The sequence below is a fragment of the Phaseolus vulgaris genome, chromosome 8 (genome assembly GCF_000499845.2).
Source record: "Phaseolus vulgaris cultivar G19833 chromosome 8, P. vulgaris v2.0, whole genome shotgun sequence".
Lineage (NCBI taxonomy): Eukaryota > Viridiplantae > Streptophyta > Magnoliopsida > Fabales > Fabaceae > Phaseolus > Phaseolus vulgaris.
The window spans coordinates 61,294,536-61,309,929 of NC_023752.2; the positions used below are offsets into that span (position 1 = coordinate 61,294,536).

The 15,394-nt window shown below is 31.0% G+C and overlaps 2 protein-coding genes across 7 annotated transcripts; one reads left to right on the forward strand and one right to left on the reverse strand.

The window, feature by feature from the left end:
* Window positions 1-6,788: 6,788 nt before the first annotated feature.
* Window positions 6,789-8,221, forward strand: LOC137826305 (protein S40-4-like). 6 transcript variants are annotated; one of them, XM_068632225.1, is made up of 3 exons: window positions 6,789-6,939; window positions 7,062-7,147; window positions 7,298-8,221. In XM_068632225.1, the coding sequence occupies exon 3, from the start codon at window positions 7,334-7,336 to the stop codon at window positions 7,925-7,927; it is 594 nt and encodes a 197-aa protein (XP_068488326.1). In that variant the 5' UTR covers window positions 6,789-6,939; window positions 7,062-7,147; window positions 7,298-7,333; the 3' UTR covers window positions 7,928-8,221. The 6 variants fall into 6 exon arrangements, with proteins under 6 accessions (XP_068488326.1, XP_068488328.1, XP_068488325.1 ...); XM_068632227.1 differs by having other exon boundaries at window positions 7,313-8,221; XM_068632224.1 differs by having other exon boundaries at window positions 7,062-7,129.
* A 2,835-nt stretch (window positions 8,222-11,056) lies between these two features.
* Window positions 11,057-12,170, reverse strand: LOC137827058 (heterodimeric geranylgeranyl pyrophosphate synthase small subunit, chloroplastic-like). Its single transcript, XM_068633267.1, has one exon. The coding sequence runs from the start codon at window positions 12,062-12,064 to the stop codon at window positions 11,240-11,242; it is 825 nt and encodes a 274-aa protein (XP_068489368.1). The 5' UTR covers window positions 12,065-12,170; the 3' UTR covers window positions 11,057-11,239.
* Window positions 12,171-15,394: the final 3,224 nt, after the last annotated feature.

Here is a 15,394-nt window from a genome sequence, read left to right on the forward strand (position 1 = left end):
CAATTATCATTATCATCTTATTCTCATTATTATTATAATAATCTTATCCCTACAACATATCACTATTTAGTCTTTGTCAAAATTAATATTTATCTTATTTTTCTTCTATCATTATTAGAAAATTAATAAACAAAAATAATTTTAAAAATAAAAATAATTAAATGTTATATTAATTAAATTAAATGCTATTTTGAAACTAAATAAATTATTGATATTTAAATTAGTTTGTATTATTGATAAATATCTATTAAGATTTTAACTACTAATTATTTAGATTCTAGAGTTGGCAGTTAAAACTTTTGTAGCTAATTAGATACTCATTTAGAAATTATTTATCAATAATATAAACTAACTTATATACCAATTATTTTTGTTGTCTCTAAAGTATTATCTAATTTAATCAATATAATAATTATTTTTTTATAGTGTGTGTTCTTATAAGGTGAAACTTCTCTTAGAGTGACGTCTTTTTGTCTTCGCCTTCCAATCTTATCGACCTCCAGGTGTGGTGGTCTCCTGTTAGTTCTTCCTTTCTTCAAGTCGAATAGGGGGTACCTGCGAAGACACTTCGACAATAAAGTCAAAGTCAGTTCGAGTGCAATATATATAGGTAAGTTGAGAGTGAAAAATTACATTTGATGTTAAGTCTCATTTGATATTTATACTTTTTGGATGGACCTTTTTTTGTTGTAGGATTGCACGTGGATCTAAAAAAAGGTTCAATTATGTCTTAATCATGGTTTGCCATTAAATATGGTTTACCATTAAACATGGTTTAATTATAGTTAATTTTAGGTTTACAATGTTGTGTTTAGATTAGAAAATTATTCGGTCTTCTCGACCATTGGGTCATATCGAACTTTTTGGTAATCCAATAGTACCATGTACCTATCATATATTCATAATTAGACATAAGTAAAGTGTGTTATGACAAATAGATTTTTAAGTATATGAATTCACATATTTTGTTTTTAGTATAAGAAGAATAAATGTTACACTCTTACTAGAACAACTTTAATTATGTTAGTTTGTTTTAATTGCATTAACGGTCATAACATGTATGGGTATTTGGTAATTTTATTAAATGGAAAATTAATATTAATATATAATTAATGATTTTTTATTTTTTTTTGCAAATTTAAAATTCTTAATGATTATTTTAAATATTGGAAACATAAATATTATGTGTTATTGGATCACCGCATTTTCCATGATCTAAATTTCCAAGTTACATGTATTACTCTAAACTCAAAAATTGTTTAAATGACACATTACTCTAAACTCAAAAATTTGTGAATCATAACATAATTTTCCATTTGCTTATGTTCTGGAACGAGGTTGAGTCCAAAAAACTATGGAGGTCACTCTTCTTCTATTTTTATCGGTCGGTCGTACTGTATTTCAACTTCCCTCCTTGTTAGCTCCTTTCTCCCCTCTACTCGTCACAACTCTCAGTCTTCTCATAACACAAACTCGGATGGTACCTGCAAAAGGCACTTCGACGTTCAAGTCAGTAAAGATGTTCGACGCTCAGTTGTCAGAGCACTGTATATGATGATGTACCTGGATATTGAAATATGTGTTATTTATATTAACTGTGGTGGACTTTCCTTATTGGATCATATTAGAGTGTTTGACCACGTTTAGAGATGCATTACTTAATTCTTAATCGCAGATTAACTTTATTGAATTAAGTCTGAAGTATCAAACGATCCATTAAAGAGGACCGATATATGTAATCAGTTGTACGGTCCTCACCCGTATAGTGTGAGAAACATGGTATAAAAATTTAACCATGAACAGCTGTGAGAAAGCATAGCCTCCTCTGGATTCACGTGGTTTGGCTTACATTGCCATCGTTGATATAAGCATGAGAAGTAAGTAGTTTTGGGCGAAGATGGGGTTTCTCTCTTCATTACTAAATCAATTATGCTTGTGAGCTGCGTAAACTACATTAAGATTCATTACCACACGCATTTCTTCACCATCATATAATTCAGTATTGTCTTCTTATACAACCTCTCTTCCAATCCCACCTAAAAAAAACAAATAAAATAAATTCTTATATGTTGACAACTATTAATAAGACTACAATTGAAAAACAGAAATAATATTTTACTATAAATTTGTATTAATGTTCAGTTGCCCAAATAACATTTTACATAAAAGAAACACACAGTACTCTTAGTTATACACTACAAGAGCAGACCATCATTGTTAAATAAAAACTAATTCTAAAAATAAAAATAATTAATTACTATATTAATAAATTAAATACTACAAAATTATTAATATTTAAATTAATACGTAGTATTTTTAAAATTTAGAAACTATTTTAAAATGATATTTAATTAATTACTAAAATTTTAACTACAAATTATTTTAAGTTATAAATTTATTAATGAAAATTTTGATAATTAATTAAATGTCATTTCAAAACTATTTATCAGTAACATAAATTACTTTAAATACTAATAATTTTTTAATTTTTAAAATAGTATATAATTTAAATAATATAATAATTAATTATTTTTATTTTAAATTTAATTTTTTAGCGATAAGTGTTGGAGATTGCACATCGACTAGAGATTAGAGTTTTTCATAGTATATAAGTGGGTGCAAACCTCACCCCATGAGCCGGTTTTATGGGGTTGAGTTAGGTTTAAAGTTCACTTCGTAATATGGTATCAAAGTCATTTCGAGTCTATCCTAACGAGTGTTTGTGTTAGACCTATCGTATCACCCACTATCGAGCTGCTATCAAACTACCCATAATATATAGTTTCACGCACGAGTTGACAGTCTCAGCGTGAGGGAGTGTGTTTGAGATCCCAGATCGACTAGAGATTAGAGTCTTTCATAGATTATAAATGGGTGTAAACCTCACCCAATAAATCAATTTTATGAGATTGAGTTAGACTTAAACTCTAATACGTAATAATAAGTATATACTCTCCCACAGAAATAATATACCTACTTGGTTAAGTATATCTGTCCCTACTGCATATAGTATATACAGAACCTCACGTAATCCAATTATATCGAACCACATTGTCTGTCGCAATAAACTTTTGCAGAAAACAGAAAGGAACTCCAAATAACTGAGACTACTGCTGCATATGTTACTGTTACATATTTTGAGGTCAAATGAAACTAAGTGGCATAACAGTGTTGTTGTTATTACATGTGTTTTACATGTACACAAACACATGTTCTAAAATGAGTTAATGAACTTTATTGTTTTCACACAGTGCTGTCACTTTAGCGCCGCCATATGAATGGTTTAGCTTTTAGCAAGAAGATTCTTCTCCAACGGTGGAAATCTTTGCAGATTCTTAGTTAAAGAACGTTGATTGGGCTAAGACAATCAAAATTTTGTGTTTTCTGCAAGTGATGTATATGCATGCATCTACATTGAATCTGGATTTTCATGTGGGCCACCTTCATCTTATTATTCAACACCTCAAAATTCCACCAACCATCGCAGAAAATGATAGTTTAATCAATTTTAGAGTTGTGTATAATTTTTATATGATAATTTATAAATAAATATATATAATAAAGGATAAATTTATAATTAAATAATATAAAAATTATTAATGTATCATTATCTTGAGCAGTTTATCTTAGAAAAAAATAAGATAAAACCGCTGTGAGGTTCGGACATTTTTTTTTAAAACACGTATTGGTGTTGATACTCATATGACACTTATCGGTGAAGTATTCAATTCAAAAAAATATTTGTTGGATTTCTGAAAATTCTGGTATGATTTTAACACAATTTTAAAAAAGATAAATACAATAATTTTCTAAAAACTCAAATTTATTATATACATAAATATCTATTGTCAAAACATACGCGTGTACATAAATATTTATTGTCAATTTATATAATTTATAATTATATAATATATAGATTCATGTTCTTATGTCCTATATTTTAAAGATTATACGTATCTCCGTGTCCATGTCTTTTTTTATATTTGTGTTACATATCACAAAAGAGATATCCGTTTTTTATATTTGTGTTACATACCACAATAGAGATATGCGTGTGCTAATTTTCTTTGTCCTAATACAATTTTTTAACTTTTTAATTTTATGCCTGATTGTATTATTGGTTTATTAGGTTGAGTAATCAATGCTCTTCCTTCGATCCTTTTCTGTTAAGTTATAGTAAATAAAGGTCACTTTTGACTTTGATTCATCTCTATCGCTTATAATATAAGTTTAAGATTTTCAAATTTATAAGATTTTCTGGTTAAAATAATAAATAATATTTAATTTGAGAGATAAAAATAATTAATTATTTTTATTATTAATAAATAGTTTTTAATTTAATATTTAAAGTAGTTTTTATTATAAATAATTAATATTTAATTAATTATCAAAATTTTAATTACCAACTTTAAATTAATTTAGAAATTATTTATTAATAATAAAAAGTACTTTACTCTACATATCAATTTTTAAAATAATATATAATTTAATTAAAATAAAAATTAATTATTTTATTTTAAATTTTAATTATTTTTGATGATTTTCTAATAATATAGGTTCATGTATACATGATATATAACATCCTGAATTATAATAATATACTAATAAGTATTTATTTCTCTTATTTTGTTAACAATTAAATAAAGTATTAACTAGAAGATGAATTTGACAAAATTATTGGAGAAAAAGCTACAAAAAGATTTTTAAACATGTTTTTATTGAACTGGAAGTGGAAAAAAATGTGTTGTTCGTATTAAGGTAAAAAAATAAAGTAATTTATTTTTATCTATTATATATTTAAAAGATAACTTATAAAATAAAGTAATTTATTTATTATTTTTATTGAAAAAAATTTATCATAATAAAATATTAAGTATATAATCGATTTTGATTTTACACATAACATTATACGCTTATTTTCCTTCTGCTAGTAAGTTTAAAGATTTTTATTATTATTTACATGTCTTTAATTTTGAGTTAGATAAATTATTTTGGAACTCCTTTAAGACTATAAATATATTTACGCATTTATTTTTTCATCTGCAAATAAATTGATATAAAAACCTTTAAATAGGACTATAGATTTTTATTCAATAAATTATTATTATATTTTAGTTCCTAAATTATTATATTTAAAATTTTGATTATTTTAGAAAACTAGTACAATTTGTTTTTCAAATTACTAAATTAGTATTCTTTAAATGAAAATTACTTAGAGATTGTTAGTTGATTTTGTGCATCAAATTCTTACAAGTTTTCACAAGCTGAAAATTTACGACGTTGTTAAATTCTAAAGGTACACTTAAGAAAATAAAAGAAAATTAAATAAATGTATTATAGGTAATATTTGTCTATAATATTAATTTTCATGCAAAATCAATTATCAACTTTCCGCGATGGGGATGTAGTCAATAATAAAAATTTAATTTTATTTGTTCAAAATAATGATAAAAATAATATTCTTAGGTATGGACTTTATAATAACTACTATTTGTAATATTAAGTTTTTAAATATATATTTATTAATGTGAAAGTTCATATATCTGGGAAATATATTACAATTAATAAATGTATTGTGCAATAGTACTGCATTATTTTTTAAAGATAATCATTCATTACATTTAATACATTTAATTAATATATAGTAATAAATATTGATGTGCATTGAATTTACTTTGTTTATATATTATATAGTAATAAAACTCTGATCTATAACCTTTGATACTCTTATTCTTAAAATTAACTTAACGGTTAATGTGTTATTGCAAGTATTTCTGCCAAAAAACTAAATTAACATATTTAATATTGCTAAAATAAATTTATTTTCTAAACAAGAATTTCAAACTTATAAATTTAACCTAACTTATTCATTATGTAATATATTTATATTTATATAAGTTTTAATGAAAAAGAATTGGAAAGAATTATTCATATTAAACACCTTTTTTCCCTTTCTTTTTACTCACAGTCTCCTTATGGAAACATTATTTTCAACATTTTTAATCAAAAACACATTCATGATCTTTTAAAATACTTTTTTTGCAGATTTCAAACTTCCATATCATATTTAAGACTGTATTTACTTTTTATTTCAATAATAAACTAATTATAATCTCAACTTTTCCCCTATTTTTTTTTAAAAATAAAATATTTTTATTTATTTTATAAGAATTGGTTTTTGTACATGAACGAGTTTTTACACAGTATTAAACTCTAATTGCAAATATCACAAAGAGTAAGTTTGTATCTCATGGACGGAATTTTGAACAAGAAAGTTTTGAAATTAAAAAAAAATTAAAAGTATTTATGTAATTTACTCTATTTATTAATTTCAAACTTCATTAGTTTTGGGAAAAATGCGTAATAATTAATTTATACAAAACTTAATCGTATTATAATAATGAATTACATTTAATAATTATAGAATTTAATACAAATAATATTAATATAATATGTTTATGAATTCAATTTATTATACATAACAATTGCTCGTGAAGTATTACGAAAATATAAATTTTATAGATTCCTATATACAAAATTACTCATTAGGAAAATCTAGAGAAAAAGACAAAAAAGTAATAGAGGGCAGTATTTTTTTATCAGTATTTATATTATATGATTTAATAATAAATGAGATAAAGAAAAATAAAATATACTAATTATAATATTTACACAGTTAGAGATTAAAAAATACCTGCTAAAACACAAAAGAGATTTTATTAATTTTATTATATACTTTATACTAATAAAAAAAAAAAAAAAAGAGTTAAAGCTGTGAGGTTGTAGAGTTAAATACTGCACAGCCATCATTTTGTGGACAACACTGTCTTATTCTTTCCCTTCAGATTTTTGCTGTTCACTTTCTTTCTGTGTGCTGTTTTCATATTACACTTCACCTACAAATCACAATTCAATTCCCCTCTGCAAATACATATTCAGGTAAGCCAAAAGCTTTTGGATTTTGACTCACCATCACATAAAGGTCAAAAATTCAAGTTCTCAAGGTATCAGAAGAATTTAAGCTCACTGTTATCAAATTTTTTTTCTTTGGCATATTCCAGGAACCCCATTTAGAATCCACATAAAGTTCAATTATTTCAAGCTTCTGATTCCTGGACAACAGAAAAAGGTGTCTTATTTTTCCTCAGTAAAATATCAAACACCTTACTGTGTAGTAATATATAATCCCCTCCTGTGATTTTTTTTATTTCTACCTTCAACTTCCAATTTTTTTTCTCTGTTTTGTGCTTAAATTACTGAAAGTTGCAGTTCAATCATTTGAAATAAGTTTCTTCAGATTTGTGTTATGCAGGAAGTGGTTGATTGATATACAATGGAAGATAAACATAAACTAGGCAGGAAGCACAGTGGGATATGGAATTCGTTGAGAGATGGAGATTTTGATGAAGAAGAGATTTGGGATGTTCTCAAGAACAGAAGTGATTATGGTTCTTCTGGGGTTCGCAAGTTCAAAGAGAAGGATCAGTCCTCTTCTGTTCCTGTTCCTGCTAGGCCTAGTGCAGCCAGAATGGTACCAAGATCTAGCAATAGTGGTAGCAATAGCAGTGCTAATTCCTCCAATGAAGCCAAGGTTCTTCAGCAATCAGCACCTGTAAAAATTCCTGACTGGTCAAAAATTTATACTAGTAACCCCCCCAAGAACAGTGCTTCAAGGTTTGATGCTGATTGTGATGGTGAGGGTGATGGTGTGGGCAACTACAGTGGGGATAGTGATGAGGATGGAGAGGAAAATGATGAACCTGATTCAAAGCTTCCTCCACATGAGTTTATTGCCAGAAGGCTTGCAAGGAGTCAGATATCATCATTTTCTGTTCTGGAAGGTGCTGGGAGAACCCTCAAAGGTAGGGATCTTAGCAAAGTGAGGAATGCTGTTCTGTCAAAAACTGGTTTCCTTGAATCACTATAAAGGGCTCTATTCAGTAATGATGTACTAGTATTAGTTCTTTCACATTTTGGATGTATAGTGGGTTTGTAGTTAGTGGTTAGTTACTTAGCAATGGAGATATTGCATTCATGCTTGGGGTACGAGAGAATTCTTTAGCCATGAAAACCATGAATGAAATCTGCTGTTAAACATAACTGATTTCAATCTCCTGTTGTATCAATTTGGTGGGATCTTATGTGTTTTTTTGAGCATTCATACAAGCACATGGTGGATGTGAATCATAATTTTAAAGCCATTAGCCTTTGAAGGATAAAAGTGTTTTTCTATTCTTCATTGAGTGTGATTTTTTTTGTTTTCTTTTTCTCTGTCTTCCCTGTTCACAAGTCCACTTCCCTCCTTTGGATGAGGAGAGAGATAAGAAGAGAACCGAATAAAAAATAAGAAATCTGATGTGATGAGTGAAAAAGATAGAAACAAAGAAAAAAAAGAGTTAGAAGAAAACAGAAAGTGTGTTCAATTATTGCTCTCTAAATCAACGATGAGTGAATGGCTTTTTTAATACCATTTCCCCATCTGAATGCTATTGTATTAAGGGAAATCAAATTCCATAGAAATATTGAACAACCTAACACTACTGATATAACTTCCAAAAAGATGTAACATATATCAGCTCTGTTAAACTTTGCAATTTTCCAGTCCAAAATGTTTAGAGTTGATATAAATTATCCGTTGTTCTAAAGCTGAATGAGTTTAGAATTTGAAATAAATGTGGTATGAACACAAGCACTTGTTTGTTTGTGCAGTTAAGAGTGACAAGCATTTATAAATCTTTAAAATAACGTGACTTTTATTACCAGAACTCTGAAAGAAGGGGTTTAAATTATTAAACCAAAGTGTGGCGTGGGAAATTGACAGAGACATTCACCAACTTCGAGTCATCTAATAATTATAGAGTAGATCAATGTATGGTATGTAATGACGTGTGACAATGTGAGGAAAGAAGAGAAAACAGAAACACACAGTATGTAGAAGTCCCTGTCAGTTTTCACCTTTGATCTCCATAACATTAATTTAATACAAGCTATCAATAGAGTATGCATTGTGTAGCTTGTTTCATTTTTAAACCAGTTTTATATTTTCCCCAATCATTTTTCTTACCATTTTTTTTTATCTTTGTTGTCTGTTTCCAATTTCAACTTTCATCACCTTGAGTCCTTAGTTTTTTTACCATTTATTTGAGATTGCCCTTATCAAATTCTTTCCATCTTCTTTCATCAGTTTCAATTGTTCTTCTGATGTGTTTGTGAGAATGAATATCTAGAAATACTTTCAAGTCAGCAGAGATGTATCCAATTATCTGGTTTAGAGTTCAAACAACAATCACTTTTTATCATTATGGAATTCCCTTTTATTTATACTTTTATATTAAACTCTGTGTTATTACAAAGATAAAGATAAGTTAATAATCTCTTAATCATGTTTTATTTCTTTTAATCAAATTTAACCTATTTAATCTGCGAATCAGATCAGTCTTTCAAATGTCAAAGAATTTGTAAATGCAAATCTGATCAAGACCCTTTTTGAATAGGAAACACATAGATAGAATAAAATTATCTACTGTGCAGAATCATAGTGACACTATAGTATCATCTAGGTAACTCTTGGTGATGCTGTTATAGCACAGTCAATATTAACTTCTTGCATGACATGTATACACCACAAGGCATCTTAGGAACACAATCGTTTTGTTTTCTTGCTTTCCAAGTATTCCCAAAAATTAAGGATTACTGAGTTTGCTTGGTTAAAACTTGTGAAGTTGTTGTACATGGTAAGGGAGCATTGTATTTGACTGTGTCCCAATTTCCAAACCAAACGGTTAGGTGTAGAGTTATAGAGTGATAGACTATGCTAACTTGGCATTTGTCTCTTGCTCCACATGGGACAACCTACACAGACACCAGCTTCTTAATGAAAATGTTTCCTATGACAAAAATAGCATGATGACAGACCCTCCACAGGAAATGTCTAATCTTATATGGGACTTTTTCTTTCCAAATAACCTTCCAGATTCCCTCTGGGGTGCCTTATGAAGAAGAGGAGGACATTGACATTTGTTAAGCAGCATGATAGCAGTAAATGGCCCTTATTCATCCATTGGTAATCATACTCACCAAACTACTTGCCTTCAATAATACTCTCCAAACTCATTAATAATAGATTAATGATAGTTGTCGTTTTACTCTCAAATTAAAATGATTCCAGCGTAGACTTGTCTAATGCTAGATAGATGATAGTATAATTATGGTTAGATAACTTCAAGTCGTCTTTCAACGAATCCAATAGTGAAATTTGTAAATTGGTGTTTACAATCTATCTGCAAACAATAAAAGTTAGTAATAATAAAGATAAAATGGAATTGAGATAGTTGTGTAGAAAATATAAAAAAATTTAAAATAACAAATAAAAATCGGTTAATTCTCAAGTTCTTCCACCATTAAATTCTTCACAGATTGTCTAAAGATTAATTTTTTCTTACTTCTCCAATCGAGATAGACGAAATTAAACATGCGTCAATCTAATTCAACTAAAACTTACATAATTACCAAACTACTTGTCTTCAAGAATACTCTGCAAACTCATGAGTAATGGACTAGTATAGTATACACTGTACACCTTCCTGGACCTACACCAATAATGAATTTGGGTCTCTATAAACGCACCAAGCCTACTTTGCTAGATGAGTAGTGTGTGTACAAAAAATCCTCTATCGTACACCTCCCTTTTTTTACTAAAGGACAACATTTTCCAACTATGGTGGTGGAATCAGTTTTTCCTACCCTTGTTCCTCAACCACTAAGAACTTTAGAAAGGTGCAAAAGGACTTGGGAAAATAGGCTTTGCATAAGAGGGAATCACTTTGAAAGAGAAGGAACTCCCTTTTCTGCCTAAGCCTTCAAGTTTAGGTAGTAAATTCTTTGTCTACTGATATTGTCCAAAACTTCTATTCCAAATATACTAATAATAATATATATGTCTCCTTTAGTAGCATTACATTAATGGAGACATTTGATAAGTGTGATAATAATTTATTTTATCATTCTAATTTAACTTCTGGATTTGTTTTTTAACTATGATTTTTTTATGCTAAAATTAATTTATAGTGTAAACAATTTTTTTGAGATAAATTTGATTACCATCTGTATCAATCTATTTCGTAGAGAATCTCTTTTTATTGTGGTTGGATGTAAGAATCTCTTTTATAATTCTTTTGCAATATAAATCTGACACCATTTTTGTGTTCTTTCTTTGTGTCTCATGATATATTGTAAGAAGCTAGTAGAAATTAAGAAAAGTGGAGATGATGCCAAGATCTGTGTCCTTGAAAAGGTGCAACTCCTTCAGTGCCAGATTTCTGTGTTCTTCAACATCTTCCTTGCTCAAAGCCCTCTGGGCCATTCCCCTCATCATCCCCATATGAAACCCAAACCTTCTCAGCCGTTCAATCTCCTCCTCACTCCCACCGCCCACCACCGCACCACAGGCGGCGCCACATGCATGCAACCCACCCTCCCCTTTCTCCACCACGCGCTTCACGCTCTCCACCTCCCCCTCAACAGTTTTCTTCATGTGCAGCGAATCTATCAGCCCTCCCGACCCAACCGCACGTGATATCTCAATTATCACGCGCATCACGCGCTCCGGGCTTCCACTGCCCGGCCCGGCTCCCCTCGCCAACAACTCAAACCCAAACGGAACAATCCCGTCCCCGGTCAGAAGCGCCACGTTGGACCCCTCGCCCTGACCAATCTCCTCGTGCGCGTGCGCATTAGCCAGGTTCAGTAGCAGCGCCGCCGCAGCGTCCATGGCTTGGCGGCGCTGCCCGCCTACGAGCTCGCAGGCTGCGAGGCACAGGGCGGGGGCGGCGGTCCGGGGAGCAGCGAAGACGAGGCGGTGCATGGGCTCGTAAACCTCGAGCGGCTCTTTGAGGGGAATGGTTTGTTTGAGGTAGGCTTCAATGTCGGCCTGCAAGGAGGCCCAGTGGAGTTGGGGAGTGGGTATTGTGAGGGGCGTGGGCCTGACGGGCAATGCGGAACGGGCCTGGCGTGGGAAGCGAAGCCCGAAGCTGGCATTGACGTTGAGAAAGATGGTTCCAGGCATTTTAAAATGAACAATAATTATATGTGTGACGTATTGAAGCGGATGGCAGTGCCTATTTATGGACCAAATGGATTCATGAGTTCAGTTAAGGAGGCTTAGTTGTTTCTGATTTTAATGTCTGCCATTGCACTTTTGTCAATTTCAGTATGCTAACTCTTTTATGTCAGGGAAAACTTTTATTCTAGTTACTTTGACCCCAAAAACTCAAATATACATAGTTCACAGAACATTATAATAATATGATAATATTTTTAATTAAAAATAAATTAAATATAGTTAAAATATTAATTTATTTATTTGTAAAGTGTACGTTTATTACTCTGTCAAGTATCATCACCTATGAGGCTCCGACATGTCTCTTAAATAGTGTGTATATGTGAGACACACATATCAAATCCTGACACTTGTACGATTTTTTAGGATATGTATAGGTGAAGTGTCTAATTTAAAAAATATTTGTTTGATTTCTGAAAACTCTAGTTCGGTTCTAACATGATTTTAAAAAGAAGAAATACATTAATTTTCTAAAACTTAAACTTATTGTATAAATTTTTTATTATGATTACAAAAATAAAGAACAAATCTTTTTGAACCAGCCATGAGAAACATCTTTTAAAAAAATATAAAACATATTTGTGCACATAAATCTTTATTATCAATTTATATAATTCATAATTATATAATATATAGATTTGTGTCTCAATGTCCTACATTTTAGAAATTATATGTATCTTTGTGTCTGTGTCCGTGTCGTATTAGTTTTTGTGTTCATGTTAGTGTTTGTGCTACATAGGGTGCAAACTATTCCAAAACCTTGATCAATACTTGAAAATTTGATTCTAATGTTGTGTTTGGATTGAATAGAGGATTTGTGAGGAGAAGAGGAAGTGGATTTGTGAGGATTAGAGAGAATGTGTGAGGATGTGTTATAATAATTATTACTACTTCAATTCTCAATATCAATTGTTCTTTTTGTTGTATTGTTTGTGGTTTGAATGTGTCATTGTTAATTTGATATGCAGAGATGATAATGAATGTGAATGCGGAGAAGGCAGGGAGTGAAAGTGGAGGTGTTGGTTGGGTCAACTTTACAAATCTAGAGGTGATTGTTTATAAAGCTTATATAGATGAAGATGGAGACAACATAATATTATAAATTCGATTTTCACCCTATACAACCAACTATAAAATTGATTTTCATCATATAAAACCATGCATTCACTAAGATGTGAATAAGAATTGATTCCAACACCTACAAGACACAAAAGAGAATTGACTGCTTTTTTTTCTCTGTAACTACATGAAACATAAAATCAATTTTAGAAAATAATTTCTTCGAGCTTGGGGAAAGTGTATCGGTCGGTATCGAACGAGCTAGTCTCGACCTCGGTGACCGACCGCTCGAGTCAAACAACACCTCGAGGCATGCAATAAATAAACGGTAACAACAATTACAACGGTGTTGAATGAGTCAATTTGTATCCCGAAATATGTGGGAATATCTCTGACAAATCAGCTAAAACAGATTAATTGAAAGAGGCACATCCCTAGTAACAAGGGATCACAACGCGTGTCAAATAATAACTAATGTATGGTCCATCAGGGCCAAGACCCATAAACCAATTGTATAAATAAAGCTCTCTCTTGGGAGAAGTAAGGTACGTTTTTTACCATTTACTAGAATACACTATTGACAAGAATACTTACTTGAGCGTCAGAGTGCCTTTTACAGGTCACCTCCAACCGAACGTGAGCATTGAGGAAGGAACCTAGAAGGAAGCGAAGCGAGGGTTACCGACACATCAACAATTGTATGCCAAGTCATAGGTACTATCTAGACCAATTTGCCTATACAGGTACAGTTGTCACCAACCATGGGACCAAGGTAGTATTCAATTTCAGCAACGGATCAATATCAACAAACAATGGTGTCTACAAGGAATAATACTAACAACAATCGAATGGCGAACGAACAATTCGCTTTGATCCAGACCCTCCAAGCACAAATGGAGGAGTTATAACAGAAAGGCATTGCAGACCAACTACGAAATGAAGAGGAGCGGTGTCGGAACGAGGAGGAGGGGCTCCTTCTTAAGGAGCAGAATAAAGACTTAAAGCAACGACTTGATGGGCATGAGCGGGAAGAACAATCTCAAACCCATACTCATCAAACTCATTAGACTCACCAAAGTTCGAGAACACCCTTCTATTAGACGATAAGGAAGATCCGAGAGGACATCCATTTACAAATGAGATAATCGACGCGTAACTTCCTCCCAAGTGGAAGGACGGACCATTAAACTCTACAATGACTCCACCGATCCGAACAAGCACTTAAATGTCTTCAAGACACAGATGACCATTTACACAACCAATAAGGCTACCACCTCTCTCCAAGAGGGACCACTCGGCTAGTTCACCCAACTTCTTCCTAACTCCGTGGAAAGCTTTAAACTCTTAACAACAAAGTTCATCACGCATTATGCAACAAGTCGACCGTATCATACCTTATCCATGTCTCTCCTTAATGTGCAGCAAGAAAAGAAGGAATCATTGCAGGCATTTATGGACAGGTTTAGAAAAGTATGCATGGGTATTAAAAACCTGATGCCGAAAATAGTCATACATCACCTAATCTCGTCAATCCGACCAAATCGGTTCACTGAAAGCTTAATCAAAAGACAGCCAAAAACATAGACAAATTGAAGAACTGAGTAACCAAAACTACACTGACGATCACATGAGCATTCGGTTTGACGCAAAAGATAGAGGAAAAAGAAGGATAAAGGAAATCAACCCACCCTCCCCTTTTTCACATTCGGGTTTAAAACTTATCTATACAGAATTATGATCACTCAGCTTGTGGTGTGAACAGTGAAGTTATGTTAGAGATACAGAGCTCATGAAATATCATCTGGCTGAATTTTTGGTGTGATAAACTGATATAATTTGAAGTTGATTGGTTTTCTTTTAGGCCATTTAGATGATCTATATGGTAGTAGAGCTTTCTCAATGAAATTCCACTCTAATCTGTCACATGCTTCAAAGCCATTCCTTTTGTGCCTCTGCTCCTTCTCTTGATCAATTCATGAAAAGTCCTCATGGGCCATGACATTATTTGTTCATATATCTGAATACGTTTATACTTTAAATTTATTGAAACAAAAGTTTGGTCCTCAAATATACAAAACTTATTATAACTCTTAATATTATTATTTTAATATTTTTTATATTACATAATTTTTTATATTTATTTTTAAACTCATAGTTATATACAACTCAAAATGGTAAAACTATAATTTTTCATAAGAAAATGATAGTTTAACAAAA